The sequence below is a fragment of the Vanacampus margaritifer genome, chromosome 1, assembly GCF_051991255.1.
Source record: "Vanacampus margaritifer isolate UIUO_Vmar chromosome 1, RoL_Vmar_1.0, whole genome shotgun sequence".
Classification (NCBI taxonomy): domain Eukaryota; kingdom Metazoa; phylum Chordata; class Actinopteri; order Syngnathiformes; family Syngnathidae; genus Vanacampus; species Vanacampus margaritifer.
This window is the reverse complement of record NC_135432.1, coordinates 36,569,830-36,590,348: the sequence shown is the minus strand read 5'-3', so window position 1 is coordinate 36,590,348 and position 20,519 is coordinate 36,569,830. Positions and strand designations below refer to the sequence as shown.

Genomic DNA, 20,519 nt, shown 5'->3' with positions numbered 1-20,519 from the left:
CCTGGACACTTTTTCACGGCTGCCTCCACGCTTGATTATGCGGCTTATTCTCTCCATCTTGCCATCGGTGAGCGCGCTGATGCAACCATCTGCAAGCTCGTTCTGCCTCTCACCCGCCTCCTCTTCCTCATCCCTCTCGCCCCCATTCTCACCTCTGCCCCTCACTTCCTCGTTTGTCCTCATTCCCCCCTTCTATTTTCCCTGTTGTCCTACTGATGGCCTTCATGCCCTCTGCTGTTAATTATTAATTTTTTTGAATGTTTTCATTCCAACTTCCTGTTTGTTTGGCACTTCCTTCTTTGTACCTTTTTATCGGTCATGGAATGTACGATGAGCCTCCAGCTAATCCCATGCCTAAAGCACCTTAGCAACGCTCACTAAGAGAATTTGGTGGGAGCCACGCACACACACACATACACACACACGAAAGAGGCATACACAAAGCACAGCAAGCAGCCCCCTATTGGCAGCGAGTGGTTTCTGGGATGCACTAATACATCTTCAAATGTGCTTTTTAAAGCGTTTGGAGCGTCTCTGTGGTCGGATGATAACACGGCAGCAGTTAAAGGACGGATGCTCCCATTGTGTCTCCTCTTCCTACTGTGCTACTCACTCCTCGTCTCCTTCGTCTTCTTCTCGACTTAAAAAGTTTGTGTGTTGCCAACAACTAGCTTCCTGAGCAGTGCAAAGTTCAAATTCCACATTAAATACAAGCTGCTGCTCCATCATGACTGTCATGGTCTGTTTTTGTTATTTAGTTTAGATTTAGTTTCATTTTGTCTTCTTTCCTTATGTGCCGTTTTTCATTTACTTTTCCCCACCTGTTCTCGTGTCACCCTTGTCTAAACCAATCAGCTCCCTCCAACCACTCGTGTCTTGTCAGTTTGCTTGTATTAATGCTGCATACGAGGAAAGTGGGAAGTTGGACTTTTCCGACTTTCGACCAGGAAAAGTGCTCTGAGTTGCACAGTCAGAAAAAAAGCCCCCAACTTTACCTGGCCAGATTCATTCTGACGTCACTCAACTAAGGTGACCACCGCCATGAAGACACAGACCGTGAATGGCAAATCATAATTTACACAATTAAACTTATTTATCTCTATTTATTATAACATTAATTTATTAGTTTAGTCATTTGAAATAAGTAACTTCACATAACACAACATGATTTTTAGCCTATTGACTGTGTGAACCAGAACAACAAACAATTTATCAGAATCAGCCATCTTTGTTGTTGGAACTGGGACGATCCTTATGAGATGAAGCTGATTTCCCACCTTCCTCGAATGCAGCATAAGCTCCCTGGTTTCTTTTCTTGGATGAGTTTTTATTATTTTTATATTTTAACAATATACTACTCCTAATGATTCTGCTTATCTGATACTTTAGCTGTATTCTTAGCTGTACTTTTTCATTTAGAAAAACACCAAAACAAATGATTAACAATGCTTTTATATATAAACAAATAATAAAAAATATAAATATATAAAAAAGCCTCATAAAAATGCAAGGACTGAGAATGACTGTCTGTACTGACCCGGATTGACGGACCTAAGCCTGCTTCATGTATTTTTTCAAAGCTTCACGTCAGAAAGCACTCGCCGAAAGGTGGGCATCCGTCAAAGACGGGATGATGTAACGACGGTTTTGCTCACCTCTGCCAACAACATATAAGTGTACCGTAAACAAACAAAAACAATAACTTACAGAAAAATACATTTTTGAACAAATCACTGTAACAATGGTAAACATAAAGAATGACTTATTGTATGCTGATGTTTTTGCACTTCTGTGAGGTGAGATGCACATTTTCTAAATGTTTGTTAAAGTGGAAGTCAACCTTACACAATTCTTGACAATAATATGTTATATAATATGTTATGTAAACATGACATTCTGATTAATATTACATTTGTGAAATATGAATTATGCAGCAACATCCATCCGTTTGTATCCTTCTCAGGGGGCGGCCATTTTGCCACTTGCAATGTCGACTGAAGATGACATCAATGTTGCTCAAGGCTCAGGCAACGACCAATCACAGCTCACCTGTTTTCTGAAGCATTTATATTATCTAAATGTCAGCACTGTTGGACTATCTATTATGGTATGGCTAAATGAATGGCGAAGGATGAGGAGCGTTGTTGACGTGGAGCCCAGATGAGAGCAGGTGTTTGAAAGGTAAAGTGAAGTGGATCTAAATGGGACTGGAGAATTTAACCATTCTTTTTCTATATGTTTAAATTGCCCGCCAATGGATGTTAGAGTTGCTAGTTTACTTAAACGTAGTGCATAGCAGATGTGAGCAACATCATGCATGATGTGATGGTGTTATCTCTTAGACTTCAAATCTCTCACCTGGCTGCAGGTGATTTCACAATTCAACACCCTGAAATGTCACAAACAACTTCCTAACACATCAACTCACTGCCATAGACGCACGCACACAAACAGGCACACAGTCTGGAAGGCCTACATAAGTGGATCAGTGAGGTGGGTGTGTGTGGGAATCTTTAGCCAAGCTATCACTAACAAGTATGCCTGTCTCTCGCTCCTTTTTATACAGCAAATCCCTCTACTCCACGCCAGAGATTAGCATATTGTCTTAGACACACACACACACACACACACACACACACACACACACACGAATCCTCACGGTGCTATCTTTGTTGGGACATCTCATTGACATGATGCATGTCCTAGCCCAGTGGTGGCCAAGTTCGGTCCTCGTGAGCCCCTATCCACCAAAGTATCCCCACAATTTCAAGTCAGTCCCCACAATGGTAGTTAAACCTGGAAAAACACGCGTGTATGGGCCACACAATGTAGCAAAGACAAAAGCACACACACATACGCACACACATGCGCACACACACACACACACACACACACACACAGGTTTGTTTTATCTCTTTGTGGGGCCATCTCATTGTCATAATGCATTTCCTAGGCCCTTACCCTAACCCCAACCATCAAAAATGATTGCCTACCCCCATTCCTTACCCTTACCTCAACCATAACCCAATTCAAACCTGAACTCTAAAACCAAGTCTTGAGCCTCAAAAAGAGGTCTAAACTTGGGGGGGGGGGGGCAGCAAAATGGCCCCACATGGACAGGTGGGCCCCACAACTCTGTGAAATCCCGAAATGTTGGCCCCGCTATTAAACAAAAACAAGACCACACTCACACACATACACACACACACATTGTAAGGCTAGTACTTTTTCAGCTTTGAGCTTTTACTGTTAGATGTTTTTGCATTTTATACTGTCCTTGTTTTTTTTACATGGCTGTGTTTTGTCCATTAAGACAAACAGTTAATAACTGTTGTGAAATGCATTATTTTAAGTGTTTTCATCAGACATATGTGAATTTATGTGGTCAGATTGTGTCAGGTTTTTATGCTATAGCCCTCTAATCAACATTCAGTCCCCTTAAATTGTTTTGTTGTTGTTCTTTTCAAAGGAGAACATGTAACACACACACATGCACACTCACACATGTACGTAGATGCCAAACAACAAGTAATTCTTGCACCCTCACCAGTGATTGGCACTAATTGAGCTGTGTTTATGACGACCACACCGCTGGGAGGTCGCTGAGACGTGAACCGGGTGTCACCTGCAGTCTGTAAATGACACAGTTGGCCGCCACCGTGGTGGTTGACTGGCCTTGGGGCTGGCAGGAGACCTTTTAACTCCAGTGATTAGCCTGAACCTGAGTTGCTGTGATAATGATGTGAGTGTTTCCTGTTTCTCCTGACTATGGAGCTCTTTTCCCCTCCTGTTTCTCTCGGATGTGTCTTACCCATCAGGAAAATGTTGTTGCAGGTAATTGCTCCAGCACTTAAAAGTGGCTTGGAGCTCGCCCGCCATTGTACAAGATTACATTTTCTGGTAGAACGCTTGGTGGCACCTTTACTGTAGCCAATTTCCACATTTAGAATTGTGGTTTCTTTTGTCATTCCTTTATTAAGGAAAGGACGGCTTTGTGCTCTAAATGGACCCGGCAGGCTCATGATGTGGCAGTAACTCCTTGTTGTTTTTTGAAAGCAATCAACAGAAATAAATGAAGCTGATAGTGAAACTTGTGCAATGAAATAACATTCAACTGACTCTATAATCTTAACATTGAGTAAGTAGTCTTGAAATTACCCAAGTAATTTTCCATGATGAAACGTTAGCATCTGCTATTGTGCAACTCGACACAATGTTGCTTCTAGCTCTAGCAGAGTGCGAGTTGAATTTCCCCTTGAGGGATTATAAACAGTAGCATAAACAAACTCCATGCATATATATATATACTACTTCTGTTTGGGATCTGCTGGCGTGCTAACTTCTGGCCACTAGGCTAACGCAGAGCGATACAATGACAACTCTTCAAAGTAATCTCTGTCTGCTGGAATGATGTCACATTACTGCAAATGACGTATTACCTTTCCAATTGCTCCACTTATTGAAGTGCAAGTAATTGTGAAGTGATCAAAAAGGATCCATATTGGATTTACTGAGCCAATAAAATAGAAAGACTTTCTTGTCACAGTATGATGCATATGCAGTGAAATGAAGTTATGAAAACATAGATGACAATCGATAATAAATTAATGATAAAGGTGCCAAAATCAATGTACTCCCAGCACACGAGTTTCTCAATCATGACCGCAGCTTTGTGATGCAAGTGGCCAACAGCTGGGAGCCAAGCTCCACCGATTGGTTGTTGCCATGGTGAAATTGTCTCTGCAAATGTAAACTTTCAATCTCCTGTGTAGTAACAGGTCAGTGCTAAATGTGTTTTTTCTTAAGATGAGTTAAAACTCTAAACATATAGCGCACCACAAAGATGGCTGGAGGGGCTTGCCCTTTTGTCTAAAAGGTTTTAAAGCTTCTCAAGGTTTGAAAAAGGGAAAACCTTGGATGACATTTCCAATTTGAAAAGCACCAACAACATTGAAATACACAAGCCCATATGATCAACCATTTTAACAAATGAGGTTATTTTTTCTCCAAATGGCGTCCACTAACTTGAAAACAGCAGAGATCAATGTGGGGCCGCCGTGCCTTTAAAGTTAGTTAGTTGTCCATCACACTGTTGCAGTGGTCCTTAGAGAAGTTGGCATGAAGTATTCTGAAATGTCACTTTTTTTTTTTATATAATCCAGAAAACCATCCAACTGTTTGCCAGCCAATCCAGGAGAAAAATATACAGTATAAATTTAATGAACAATGAACAAAAATTGTGAAAAACTGTCACTATTAGACCTCAATATTATTTTAGGCCGAATCTTAAAATTCTTGTTTCCATTCTTGTCTTTTAACTTACTTTAAAATCAGCTACAAGCCTAGCTACTAAAACAAAGCTAGATCATGTAGGTAAGTGTGTAAGCGTCGGCGCCCACTCTGGGGATCGAAACCACACCACAAGCAGTCTCTGTATGAGCGTGATGCACTGCGGTTGAGCTAAAACTCTGGAATGCCATCGCCGCTCATGACATTATTTGAAGGATCATCCGCCCTGTTTATGACCTGCCCTACTCTGCCTACAATCGGCTCATCAGTCCTCATGCGTAAAGTTAGCCAATCTAATCAGCGAAGGCAACGACTACCAGCCAATTCGAGGCAGAGGAGGGTGGCCCATGGCTTTACCATCCTCACACATTACTGAACGGTGCACATCAGGAAGTGGGTATACACCCTATACCTGCGTATACACAGGACGACACCACTGGTCCATCAGTATGGTTGGGCACCAAGTCTCCAGAATTGATTGCAACCAGGACTAATATTTAAATTCTCCAGAAATTGTTCTTCGCATTTCAAAATTCCGGTTCCCCGTTTCAGTGCCTCGTCCTCCACTGAGAAGAAGAACTTGCTGAGAGCAATGAAGAAGACGTGATCTAAACTTAGTTCAATTAAATAAACAGTTGCCTCAGCGGTTGCAAGCTTCCCTGCAAAGGTAAACAAATTTCCCAATGATAAGACCTTATTTCTCCAAAGTGAGCATGGCGCCGGCTGCATTTTGCTGACAAACAGTGGACGGTACACAGTAAATTCTGTCGAGTAAATTTGACTCTATTTAGAGTGGGATCAAATAGACTCAGTTTTAGAGTAATATTTACACTTAAAAGAGAATAAAATAAAGAATTGAAAAATGTAATAAATAAAAGTCACTCAAGGGTTGAAGAACAAACTCACGACCTTCGGGTTGGGAGAGAACCGATCAATTCTCTGAGTCACGCAGCTTCCGCTGTTTGCTAGTATATTGCTCGTGTCAGCTAGAATCTTCCTAACTTGAGAGTGGGACCAAATAGTTTTATATTTACACTAAACATCGTTTTTGGTCTCCTCTTGGAGATAAACACACAGTAGAACACAGGCCCTTTTGGCACTGATGCCCAAAGTGCCCCTTTGTCCATTAAAAAAATATATATATTTATTCATTTTTGGTTTGTGAAAGTAAATTTGTTGCCTTTCAAAACTAAAATTCAGTAACATAATTTACAATAAAACAAATTATTATTATTACGCTACCTTGGATGATGTCATACTACAAGATGCGCCCACATTTGAAGATGCTCGCTGCTAAACCTGGGGTCGGTAAGTTGGTCGCTCCATTTTTATTTACGTAGTCTCACTCACAGTAAAGAAAAGCCAAGGCCATAAAATGCTGAATACTCAAGCAAAACTAATGCCATTATTTGACAGATCTAGTCGACAATATATTATTATATTTTCACAGAGCATACTGCGTGCTGGATCCTTCCATTGTGACGGGCATCTAATGTGTTTAAGGTACACAGTTTATGTCGGAATTTGTAACGCCTGCTCAGAATTCTGCAGACGTAGAATTGTTGCTATCCGCTAATCATGTAAACACTATAGTTACATATTTTGTTATACTTTTACTAGGGCTGGCTGGCACGTAGCTCTGGCGATAGTGTAAGGAGCAGCAGAAGTTTAACCGCGCTGAAAACAAAAATGAAGTAGCGAGCAGCACGAGTCTTACCACGCTGTAAAAAATGAGACTGAATGTGAAAAACACAAGTAACAACTTTCAGCAGATGTTTGTAACTTTTTTCTGCTAAACTATAAGTCATGTAGTATGTACTCAATTAAAGCTGAATTAAAATATACTTTAAAATATATGTGGACATTGCTACATGATCTTCGTTTTTATTTTAACCAACAGCTCGTTTTTAGGGGGGTTTGCGATCAGATTAAGGTTCTAATAAGAAACAAGTAGCAATGCTTTCAGAAATGGGTTCGAACCCTAAGTGGGTGGACAGTGCGGGCACGTTATCATGTGCCCCTTTTTTTTAATACTTTGTGCACCTGCCCCTCCAAAGGTCACTGCACGCCCCTGCTCATAAATTTACATACTGTAACTAGACACATGGCTGGATGGGATCATACTTAACCGGTCACTGGACTTCTGGTTTCAGTCATTTATTTGACATTAATATTTCCACACTCAATGTATTGACAATTATTTTGCAATTCATCATTGTGTTGGCCCAACAGCCTTTGTTTCTCCTGAGCGGCGCTCCCCAGTGCCCATGTAAGCAGATGGTGCATGATGATTATAGGTCCCCTGAGGAGATTGAGGGGGCGCTCCCTAATTGATTGTCATGAAAGGCGCTAATTGAATAGAAGGACATGCTAGAACAACACTTACTGCACTCCATTTGATTTTTAGCAACTTGGTTAAAGTTGGCGGCAACCTGACTGCTCGTACAACTACCTGGTTTAACGGGTTTGAGATAGATTGAGATTAAAGTGATTACTGGGAGGCTCACTGATGGTGCATTCAAGATGTTCCCTGACTTCTGCCATCACACGGATCTCACGTTGAAAATGTTCATAATTGAGCGGAGACGGAGGCAACTGTGGCAGTGAGAAGAGAAAGTGAGGCATCAGGCTAATGGAGAGAGTCAGGCAACGAGCAGCTCCAATAGTTCTCCTTTTAGAAGCGGGTGGGGGGGCCCTCGGATTAGGAGGCTGCAAAATGGTTAAAACGTGTCAACGTGTAATTGCACGATAAGGCCCACTCGTGAAGAATTTGTCTGCCCCGTTGCTATTTTCAATGGTGGCCCTGCTAATCTCTCTGCGCCACATTCGGTTTTGTGCAATCGCCCCCCGTAATCTCCCGTGACAGGACGGCGTCCAACCACGGAGGTGCAGGGGGGCTATGCGTAGGCGTGATAAACTGCCGACGATTATCCATGTTTAGGACAGCAAGAACATGCAGGAATTAGGTGTGGGGGGGGGCATACCAATGGAGTACGGTCCATATGTGAAGCCCACACTGAGTGACGTCATCAGAAAACGTCATGATTTGATGACATCGCCGAACTGCTCTAAAACTACATGATAATGATTGTGCATGTGCAGCAAAGAAATCGCAGCAAGGAAACATCTGCAAAGTACTCGAGCCTTGGGATCCAGCACCTGATCTCCAAACGTACTGATAAATGGCAAATTATTTGTTTTAACCACTGAAGAGCTGCTCATAGATTGCCGTTATTTGAGGAGCTGCTCATCGATTGCTGTCATTTGGATCACCACCTTTAGCTCATTTTTGACAAACCAACCATTTTCAAAGTCTTTCTGAGTATAGGCACTAAAGCAGGTTATTTAATTTTCATGCCGTTATAGTATTTTTGCACGACTGCTTAGTTCCTCATGACACGTTGTTATGAATTTGCTGGAGTCAACTGGATTTGCTAGATTGAAACTCTGTAAATTGTGTGCTTCCACACAAGTGTCAGCTGATGACGGTGCAGCTCAAGTTGCTTCTTTTTCTGTGCCTTTGAAAGGATGGCACAGCATTTCTGATGACGGTGCTTTAATAAACACTCATCCGAGCGGCAGTAACTGATCATGCATCTCTAAGTATACACTTTGAGCTCTTTACTAATTGTTTATTTTTTTTAATTTTTTTTTTAGAAGAAATAAAAAAAACTGTAGTTATGTTTGTAATTGATCGAGTCACAATAAACAATCATAGCCTTTGGTATAAATCTTTGAATATAAAAAATAATATTGGATCAGCACATTACAATCTTTAAAAATTAAAATTCCTTGAATAATGAGAACATGAGAAAATAATTATTGACATTTATTAAAATAGATAAATCATGCAGCATTAAAATGCAGTACACATTGATAAATTATGAAATATGCTAGGAAATTTAAAAAAAAAAGATAATTTAACAAACACCCAAATTAACTTTTTTCTATTTATTTAAATTATTGGTTTAAATTTGTCAATATTAATTTAATATAAATTGAGCTGATTTTTGTTTTTTGGTCGGTTGCAAAATTTGGGAAAGTGGGAGTGGATAACGAAATGTCATGCCAACAACTTCCCCTCCCCAAAGCCCCTCTTCCCATTCCAATTGCAAGCTTGACAAAAGGCTGACGAAAATAAAGTTTGAGTTCAATAGATACACGCAGGTATTTGTTGCTGAATTCCAACTCTTTTTAACATTAGGAAATGTGAACGGAATTAAAGATGAATGGGCTGGCCTGAAGCCAATCACACCTTCATTTATTAAAGCTTTGAAAAACAAACATTTCACATTAAAATTTTTAAATAATAATGCCATTACAGCAAGTGTTATGGGAAGGCCGTGTAAGCTTGCACATCTCTTTTATTTTGCATGTTCCATGGATTTGAACACAGAAAAACAATACAAGATGATTTGAAACAATTATCTGTGGCCCTGTTGGAAATTTATCAAATAAAGAGAAATATTAGACGGCAAATCTATGACATTTTAAGTACCTGCAAATGCGATTAAAATTATAATGTTGATGACATACAAATCAGTTTTCAAATGTAACACAGAATGTAGCCTATTATTCTTACATTTATAAATGTTGTTTTAAAAAACATTGTTTTGCTAATGCGTACAACAATTTATACTGTATCTCAATTGAAAATGAATTAGACAATTTCCTTCCATATAAAGGTTAAAAAAAAGATAGAAAAATCACTTAAAGCATAAATAGCAGGAGAGCATTTGCACGCGCTTGCGTTAGGTGCACAGTCACTTACATTTCACGGGGAAAAAATAAATAGGCCTAAACCTTTCCCAATGGTGTGAAAATACTTTGGGAATAAATCAGCTGGGGAAAGCAACAGTCTCCTCCTTGTGACAATACAATTGCATAAAGCGTTTATTCACCATTAACAACACTTACAACAACAAAATCAAATTACAGCGACCGACTCACGGGTTTACAAGGATTAAAAATTGAAATCAATTTATATTGCTGCCTGGAAACTTTTTCAAAACACATTTGCACGCTTTCCTCGGAACCCCTGTTAAATTCCACACAACCGAGAGAGAGAAATAAACTAATGCAGCAGACCTGGAGGATTATAATTTAAATCGTGTGAAAACTTGGCAACCTCTGCTACCGAGAGCTCAACCAAATCAGCGTGAGCGTTCCGTCAAGCTTGGCCAAACAAAAGAAGAAACCGTTCGGGGGAGAACGGAAAAAAAAAAACTACTTTGTTCAAGGAGATTGCATTTTATGGCTGTAAACGCCTCAAATTACACGCGAGCAGCAGCGGCCCATTGGAGTATTTGGTTGCGATTCAGTTCTTGTACAACATGAGATACATTTAAATGTGCGTCAGGGGAACCGTCCCGTTCACGTGGGGGCTGCTCCCCTGGTAGTGCTGCGTGTGGAGCACGTGCAGGCGCCCCTGCACAGACGAGTCACCCGCTGCATCCCCGGTGGTGGGCAAGTACATGCTGATCATGTCCCGCAGGTCCCCCGAGGGGCACGGCTGCCGCGCCGTGGACAGCGGTGGGCTCGCGCTCGGCTCCGCCTTCACCAGCGGCCCCAGAGTTCCCCCGAGCGCCCCCGACACGGGTGAAACGCCGGCGCTGTGGTGCTGGTGCGTGTAGCCCGTGATACCCCCGTAGCCCGGTGGAGAGGCGCTCATGTAGCTCTGCGAGTTCGAGATGGGGCTGTAAGATAAGGCGCTCATGTCGTACCTGTGCGGGTTATGCGGGTGCGAGAGCTGGTGCGTGTGGTGGTGCGGGTGAGCGCCGGCGCCCGGGTGTTGCGTGTAAGCCAGCTGCGCCTCCTGCATCATGGCGTGAGCCGCCGCAGCCGCGGAGTAAGCGCCGTTGGGCCAGCCGTTGACGTGAGCCGTGTACACCCCAGGGCTCTCCAATCGCTGCCCGCCGCCCATCCCCACGGCCGCCGCGTTGCCGAGAAGCCCACCGGCCAACGAGTACTTGTCCTTCTTGAGCAGTGTCTTGGTCTTCCTCCGCGGCCGGTACTTGTAGTCCGGGTGCTCCTTCATGTGCATGGCTCGCAGCCGCTTGGCCTCGTCAATGAAGGGCCGCTTTTCGGCCTCGGTCATTACTTTCCACTCGGCCCCCAGCCGCTTGCTGATCTCCGAGTTGTGCATCTTGGGGTTCTCCTGGGCCATCTTGCGACGCTGGCCACGCGACCACACCATGAAAGCGTTCATGGGTCTCTTGATTCGCTCCTGAGGGACTTTACCTCCTCCCCCTCCTCCTACTCCGCCGCCTCCGTGCCCCCCGGGGTTGGACGGGTTGGTCTGTTGCACCGCCGGGGAGTGCAAGTCCGTCTCCATCATGATGCTGTACATTCACCTTGTCTTGGCCAAATCACTCAGACCCGCAGAAACATTCAGGCCGCCTCACCCCGGCCCTCACCCCCGAGGATGCTGATGAGTGATGAAAAGCAGTGGCTGTCTCAGAGGGAAACTTGCTCCTCACTTCCCCTCGTTGCCCTTTTTGCTGTCCGCCTGGCAGGGAAGGAAGAAGGCAGCCTGGGAGCTCAGCGTGCGTGCGCCACTTTGCTCCGAGCTCGCTGGCAAAAGTTGGCTCGGCTTGCCCAGGCCGCGCGCCCTGACAGCCGCTAAATGAACGCAGGCGGCCAATGGAGAAGCTCGAGCGGGGACGTCATTTGCATGCGCGGGCCCGAGCTTCTGGTGACGACACAGAGACTGTGTGCGTGCGCGTGCGTGCGTGGAAGGGGCTACTAATGCAAGTGAGTTTATAGGATAATTGTTTAACATGAATATCACGATTATTATTAAAACAGCATCTTCAGAACTTTTTTTTCTCACAACGCTTATACGGAGTGGGGGGGGGGGGGGGTATAGCCTATAGGCTTCTTCTTCTTTTCTTTTCTTTTTAGCCTATAGGCTGTATACGACAATAGATCGGCGTATCAATTTGTCCCCACAAAAAATAACACAATTGATTACTTTTCATGATTATTAATGTTGTTAAAGTTAGAAAAGACAACCCCAGAACTCCGTCCATTAGAATGATATGACTTCTATTTTAGATCAATAATCAACCGCTGTGAATTAAACGTTTGGAATTTCTCTGCGCTTTTGACAACCAACAGGCTCTGCTCTGCTTTGCTCTATTCAGAGCCACAGGTGCATTTCTGTTGTCGGTTGCTAGGAGACAGTTGACTGACGGCGCAGAGCACGTGCCATTCAAAGCACCCCTTTGTTTCTTACCAGTGCTCTGTGGTGAACATGAGAGAAAGATATTTAACACACTCGTGCACGCACCTGCATATAGGCTACACGCATGCACGCATACATTAAACGGCATCTGTTTTAAAAGTTGCAAATATTATTGGTAGGCCTACATTTTAAAATCCCGTTGTGTTTGTTTCTTACCAACGATGTTCATGGGTCAATGTGATACCAAAAATATAAACACAAATTCTTCTTTTTCATTATTATTATTATTATTGTTATTATTATTTGAAGAAATGGGAGCCCTGTGAAGCGACCAGCACTCCTTTTTTCTTTTCTTTTTTAATTGAATGTATAGGCGATCTGTTTTTTATTTCACTATATTATTTAGCTTTTCTAAATTATGCCATCTGCCACGGCGTTTCCAGTCCTTCAACTCCCTCCTTGCACCTGCTTGTTGCTGCCTGAGGATAGAAGCTGCTCACCGTTTGTCACCTTGGCATTGTCTTTTTTCTTTTTTGTGTGTTTGTTTTACATTTTGACAAGGAACTAGATAAAGTTCCCCCCCACAACTCCCACCCCTGAATTTTGTTTTGACTGATGACCAGGCATTTCCAGTCAGCTTATACAAACAACAAAATTAGAGTATAGAGGAAAAGTCCATTTATTTCATTAATTTGTTTCAAAAAGTGAACATTAGTTCACCACACATAAAGTGAAATATTCTAAGCTTTTATTTGTTTAAATTTGGATGATTGTGGCAGAACAACAGACACAAAAGGGTGTTTCACAAAATAAGAATATTTCATGTGACCAACAAAAGAGGATCTCAAGCACACAAATGCTGGCCTTCTGAAAAGTGTATTCAAGCCATATGTCCTCAGTTCTTTGTTGGGTTTCTGTTCAACAGAGCATCAAGGTGGCGTGGCATGAGGACGATCAGCCTTTGGTACAGTTCAGGTGTTAATGTATCATAAGATGGTTTGATATTGGCCTAATTTACATCGTTTGCATTTCTGGGTTTCTGTTCCCTAGGGTGACCATATTTTCTTTCTTTTTTTAAATGACTCTCGGCCTGGTCTCGAGATCATGGTATGTCAGTCTCGATAACGCGGTGTACCTCCCAAATGTCCTCCCAAAAGCGTGGTCCCTCATCTTCCTCTCGACAACACATCCAACATCAATTTTCAATGGGGTTCGAGTCAGGTGAGTGGCCAATCAAGTGTTGTTATTCCATGGCTATTAAAGCAGGTTTTGGTAGTCTTGGCTCTGTGGGCACTGGCAGATGCCAAATCCTGCTGGAAAAGAAAATCATTGCAAAAAAAAAAATTGTCGGCAGCGTGAAGTATGAAGTGCTGGCAAATTTTCTGATAGACAGCTGCGTTAACTGTGAACTTGATCAAAGACAATGAAGCCACGCCAGCAAATACAAGTAGGTGTGTGTGAGGTGGAATTGAGGCAAGTCTTGTTGCATCAAAATTGTTCATCTTGTATGTTTCCACAATTGTTGGATAGGTGGCAGGTGGAAAAGCAGGTTTCTGAAACAACACCAACAACAAAAAGTCAATAAGGGCTACAGAACATAAAATTGTAGTTTTTTTTTTTTTAAATGTATAATCCATTCTTATGGTTTCAGTTTGGGATTTTATTGACATTAAATGTGAACTATGAAGAAAAGCTGATCACTGCTACAAAATTGACAATATCGAGCCATTTGTTTGATATTTTTACATGTTGACATTGACATGAGAATGGATGGGCATATGAATTTTAGTGATGATTGGTCAGTTAAATATTCCAGGGTGACATACGTACAACAGATCACCATACATCAAAGAAAATATACTTTGCTGATATATCTAAATGGGGAAGATGATGATATAAATTGATATAAATTGTCGACATCAATCAAAGTCATTGCTTTCACACAATAGTAAGCAAGCAACATGGCTGAGAAGTCATTGTTTATCATACACAGTCATGGTTTCATGAAATATAATGCACACATATCCAGAATCTTGCTCAACACATTTATAATACAAGCAGGAACAAACAAAGTAAAAATCAGCATTTGCAATTGTAAAGAATTAAGAGATTTTTTAATCAAATGTGATTTTTAGATATGATTTATATAAATGGGTCGTCGGTTGTACTATGCTAAACGGTGTCAGCTGTCAGTGACAATTGATTTCTCTGATTGGCTCTTATCTCGTAAACAAAGTACAGCAAAGCATTGCATTTTACTTTGATTTGATCCTGCTTGTATTACGAGTGTGTTTAGCAAGTTTCTGGATAGGTGAGAATTTTATTTCATGAAAGCTTGACTATGTATGATAAACAATCACTTCTCAGTCACAGATGGGGTTACATGCGTGAATGTACACGTGAGGTGTGTACATGTGCATGTGCCCTCAGTCAAATGTGTCACCTTGGCCACCCCACTGAAAATTTCTGTTTAAGTCCCTGGATTGGTTGGCAGTCACTAGCAGGTACCCACAACTGCAAAAATTGGGATGCTACCAATTGAAAGGTGCATAAGGGTGCTGGAAACCGTCTACGTCACAAAGGTGTGACTGTCGGCGGTGTTGAAGGGGTTAGCTGATCGATCACATGTTAATAATAATTCCACAAACACTCACTTCAAAGGAATATCTGCTGTGCATTCGACGGCACAGCCAGTTGGTTTTTCACTGTCTGTCATAGCAAACTGTCAACTCTTCTGCAGATCAGATGCACTGATAGAGTGCACACACACACACACACACACACACACACACACACACACACACACACACACACACACACACACACAAAGGTTCGAGCTCTGACCTCTACGTCCTTCATACACTAATTTTGACATGGGCAACACTGTGGGCTGTACAAAATAATAGACACTTCACATATCCAGAGTGGTGGTAATAATTGGAACAAAGGGGGGGCAGTGACAGAGAAGGGTCAAGAGAGATCAAATATGAAAGCATACAATAAAGTAGTAGTAGTGGTATTTTGTGGTTTTATGATTTCAAATAGCAGTGAGCTGCATTTCTTTACAGAACCGTCTCACTTGCCATTTAGGTCGCAACAGCATACTGTATGGTGACACCAAGTCACATAATGTCAGGTGAAAATAGTGCTGTGGAATTTGAATTTCATTCAATGACCTTGTGTACACTATACCATGTCTGTTGCTATCATTTCTCTTGGGAAATTATTATTCAATGAATAAATACATTGTATCTGATCTGTCGATTCATCATTTAAAATGCGAGAAAGAGTTTCCCTAAATATGAAAATGCATTGACCGCATTCAATATGAATATTAACTAAACAGGCAATAACATGTCAGGCCTATACATTTCAGCCCAAATTTTTTTTTGATGCCTCCAACTGAAAAAAACAAATGGCTGGCAAACAATTTGAAGTAAAGCAGCACAAGCATCTCAGACTAACTTTCGAGTAAAAAAAAAAAGAGAAGTGATTTTGTTTACAGCGTATCAGTAGCTGCATCATAGACACACTCCTTTTCGACTGAAATGTTACATTTATGTATTTTCCAATAAACAAACAATAAATTGGCTCATTATCACACAATCAGAACAGGCTGCTAGTAATACTATGTGTAGCTCATACATAGTTGGGACAGCAGCCTGTGGTAGAAAAAAAACACGTACAAAGCACATAGAGTACTTGATCTTTATTAAATAGCTGTTGATCGCGGGTCCACACGAGATCTTGATTTGGTTGACCTGGATCGCAGGCCGCCATTTGAAGATGTCCCTTTAAAAGCCATCCCATTATCAGTCCTTTGCTGAATTTGATCGGAAGGAGGGGCTCAAAATTGTTCTGTGGTTAAATCACCAAAGTCACTGCAGTGCTTACTTAATTCCTGGATGATAAATCAACCAAACAGCGGCTGTCAAACTAGCATCTCTGAGGTCCACAAAACAATTTGCAATAAATTATCACACATAAAAAAAAGTTGGTACTTACATATGCGTGCCAATTAAAACAAACATATTAACCCGACCTTTGATTTTTGCCAATTAACGGACTTAATAAAAAGTTGAATAACCCCTGATCCTCAGGTTAGGTAAGAGCTGAAAGGGTGTTTTCCTTTTCCAGTTAACCAATAAGATCCCTACTCAGAACAGAAGCGATGTGATTCTCCACTCTGCCAACAATGTTCCACAGCGAAGAATTCTCTTGCGCTATTTTAATTTTGTGCAATTTGTACATTCAAATGAAGCAATGTTTTGCGATTTAACTTGTGCTATAATGTGTGAAAGTAGCCACATGCACGGAACCCTTTTAACCCCTGGGCGTTATTTTATTTTGAAATGGCTTGGTCAGAACCAACAAAAAGCCAAAAAATGGTCAAATAACGCCCAGGCGTTAAGCATGTGCACTCATCATTTGATCATCACACCTTGTCCTCTAATTGATGTCTAATGAATCGTCAGCTCTCACTTTACAGTTTGCACTAATGGCTTGTTGTCTGCCTGCGAGAGGGCCGCTTGCTTCGGAAATACTTAGAGCTTTTCTTGTCCAAAATTCAGACTGAATCGACACTGTCACACTTTTCTTCTCCCTCTGCACACTCCCTTCTCTCTCTCTCTCTCTCTCTCTCTCTCTCTCTCTCTCTCTCTCTCTCTCTCTCTCTCTCTCATACTGTACACTTGCTTAATTCAATTTGTGGACGATCGCAGGATGAGGAGGAGAGAGCGGACTCAGTAAGATACCATAGTAAACAAACATGTATTGTTTGGATGTGCTGGGTTGATGAGGAAACAGAGGTAGAGTTGCAATTGAAAGACCCAGGATGTATTTATTTGGTCAGATTCTCTAATGTCCAGTACATGAAGTCACTAATAAAATGATTGAAAGAAGAGGAATGGCAGAATAAAGACAAAACCTTGATGGAATGAGGTAAGCAGTGGAGGAGGCCTGCATAGGGGGATGGTGATGGGTGTTGGGTTAGGGGGAGTTTCTTTGTCAGGGTGATGGGTGGCTGTTTACTAATCCCGGCGAAAACAGATTAGGCAACCAAGAAAAGGATTACCAATGATGATAGTCCGTTTGAGGGACCCAGAAAGCTAGAGCCAATGCATGCACACACACACACGCACGCACACACACGCACGCACGCACGCACGCACACACACACACACACACACACACACACACACACACACACGCACACACACACACACACGCACACACACACACACAGACAGAAAATTCCCCCAGACCTCCAGAAAATTACTGTGAATCCCAGAAAACTCATATTACTTCATGTTTCCTTTTTTGTTAACTCATTATTAAAAAGGGGAAAAATGAATCAGTGTAATGTGCTTAGTAAATTAGCAACATTATACTAGCAAAAATACCATGCGGCTATATTTTATGTATTTGTTAATTTTATGCTAAAAATCCTGTTACTTTCAGTCCTGTTACTCAAATGAGGAGATTTGGTCCAATAAAATGATGACATTGAAGAATAAAGTTGCCCCCGATTGGCCAACACACATTTTGGGTACAAAGTAGTTCAACACGTGTATTATCAGATTTTAAGATGGGAAAAAAAGAAAAAAAGAAATGCAAGTTTGCTTTGAGAGCAGGACAACAGAAAATATCACTGATTGATTAGAATAGTCCCTTTAATGCATACATGAAGATGTTAAAATGTTTTGTAAATTCTACAATCATTCTCAATGTATTGTAATAATTAGATAAAATCACCTTTAATTGATCCCAATAGGGAAATTTAGGTGCTACAGCAGATTGTTTATCATTTTCTCCCATTTTTGTAATAATTTAATGTTAACACTTTGAGTGTTGCCTTTTAAATTTAAGTAACTTTGCAGCTCTATTGCCTTTTGATGCATGTGGTGCCCTTAGGACAAAAGTTAACAGTATGATTTGCATAATTATTTTTACTTATATGTGGACTGTGGCATCTTGTAAAAAAAAAAAAAAAGGTCTTTCAGTAATCACTTCAGATTTTGGAGCTATTGTGAGAGCTGTTGTTTGTTACAGTCATCACATCAAGTGGCAAAAGACAGTCACTAAGCTTCCTCTGTCAAATGTCACACAGTGAGTAGATTACAAGGTTTGCACACACAAATAAACGAGAAAATACACTAATGCTTGTCTTCTTGCTGACATTTACCTCTGAGTTTTGATGTGACACCCCCACTCGGCTTATAGGAAGATGGGGGTCCTCCTCTGACTCTCCCCTTCCCTTCCTCCCACATGCTAAATTAGGCATTTTGCTACTACATCTGCTGCTGAAGAGGCGGAAGAATGAGGGCTTCCTGCAGAGGGCCTTTAAGTGCAGGTCTGAGGAGCCCCCACCCCCTCGGCCCCCACTTCCCTGAGTTCTCTCGCTTGTCCTAAATGGGGTCAAGCTCCCAGCCAAGATCTCCTTGCTTTCAAAGAGCCCAAAGAGCGGCACCCCTCCAACTGCCCTTTTCTCCATCCCATCAGCAACCTTTTTCGCTCTCTCACTCACTTGGTCTCATGTGTGCTTTGTGACACCAACCGAACTTGTCACGGGACTGCTTATTAGACAATAGATGTGATTACTGGCTTGATCAACACAGGACAGAAACATGGGGGGAAATCAAATCTGGACACAAGTAGCATTCAGGCAAATTAGTGAAATCAGTACGAAACATGTAAACTCTTATTAATGGAGTAAGTAATATAAAAAAGTACAGGGTCCTCTCAAACATTAAACATCCTTGCAGCAATATTTTTTTATTCAGCCAATGCCCATATGTCCTTTTGATGCTCGTGCACGAGAAACATCGCAAACAGTTGACCAAAATTTTAATATACTGTAGCTGATTATTTCAGAATAAGTTTTAGCCATGTCTGAAGAAAAAAACCACACACACATTCATGTAAGGCCTCTCTGTGTGTGTCAGGAGTAACAACATACCTTCCCTTCTTCTCAGTAGGCCTCCATCATACAGTTATCACCTGCTGCAGCTTTGCAAAAAAATAAAAAATAATAATAATAAATGAGAAAACGGCTTTGCGCTAATTCACCAAGTTGCCAACTGTTGCAGTTGAAGTTGTTCAATAAGAGCGGCCATGCAGTATTATTTGCATCAACATCTTTCAATGCTTCCCTCTCATGTGGCTCCAAAGAGATCCTCCTGAGCCCGAATGCCACTGGCGAATGTCAGCGAAACTCTCAGCCCTCCTCCGACACCCATACTCGCTTTTATTTAATTTGTCTGTATAATGGCTGTGAATGAAACCCGGGTTTTGGGAGGGGCAGGCCACTCAGCCAAATAGAAACAATAATTTTTGATTGGCTTCCCCCTTTTTGAAAATGACTTTCAAAGTGTGATTTTCCATTGTCGGGCCAGAATAATGCTGAACAATGCAGCTGGGGGCAGGGGGTTTAGTCTTATACATGCAAGCTGATATTGAAGGGGCTTTTGGCCAGTGCTGGCCGCTGTGTACTGGATAACCCTGCAGGGCTGCGACCGGGCCCAGAGTTAGTGTCATAATGGGAGGCCTTTAGCTACCATTGTGGCGGCTGTGTCAACAGAGAGGCCGCTGGGAGTTGCATGGCATGGCGGGGTGGAGAAAATGCCTTTCATGTCTTTGCTATTCAGACAACGAGGAATGGAAGAAGTGCGACGTTATCAGCACAGTTTGTGGCACCAGCCCTCTGTCTTATCCATATGGTGGGAAGTTCGGGCATCTTTCAGCAATATGTGCACAGTAAATCGTGTAGAGTAAATTTGACTCTATTTAGAGTGGGACCAAATAGACTCAGTTTTAGAGTAATATTTACACTTGAAAAAGAGTAAAGTAAAATAAACATTGAATTTTTTTTAAAAGTCACTCAAGGGTTGAGGAACAAACTTAGAACCTTCAGTTTGGGAGACAGCTGATCTACTCCCTGAGCTACGTAGATCCTGCTGTATCTTAGTATCTCACTCGCGTCAGCTGGAATCTTTGTAACATCAAGACCAAAAAATATGTTTTTGGTCTCCTCTTGGAGATAAGC

General features: G+C 41.8%; 1 protein-coding gene and 1 long non-coding RNA gene across 2 annotated transcripts; both read right to left on the bottom strand.

Annotated features, from left to right (window-relative positions):
• Positions 1-9,619: 9,619 nt before the first annotated feature.
• Positions 9,620-11,886, bottom strand: sox1b (SRY-box transcription factor 1b). The gene has a single exon (XM_077552039.1). It carries the CDS (start codon positions 11,636-11,638, stop codon positions 10,634-10,636), a length of 1,005 nt encoding a protein of 334 aa, XP_077408165.1. The 5' UTR covers positions 11,639-11,886; the 3' UTR covers positions 9,620-10,633.
• Positions 11,887-13,136: 1,250 nt separating this feature from the next.
• LOC144060699 (uncharacterized) lies at positions 13,137-19,730 on the bottom strand. The gene is made up of 2 exons (XR_013295987.1): positions 19,434-19,730; positions 13,137-14,028 (listed from the first exon to the last, which is right to left on the bottom strand). It is a non-coding gene; the product is annotated as an uncharacterized LOC144060699 (long non-coding RNA).
• Positions 19,731-20,519: the final 789 nt, after the last annotated feature.

Coding starts and splice junctions, on each gene's coding strand:
- sox1b (XM_077552039.1), bottom strand. CDS start 11,638: ATGTACAGCATCATGATGGAGACGGACTTGCACTCCCCGGCGGTGCAA.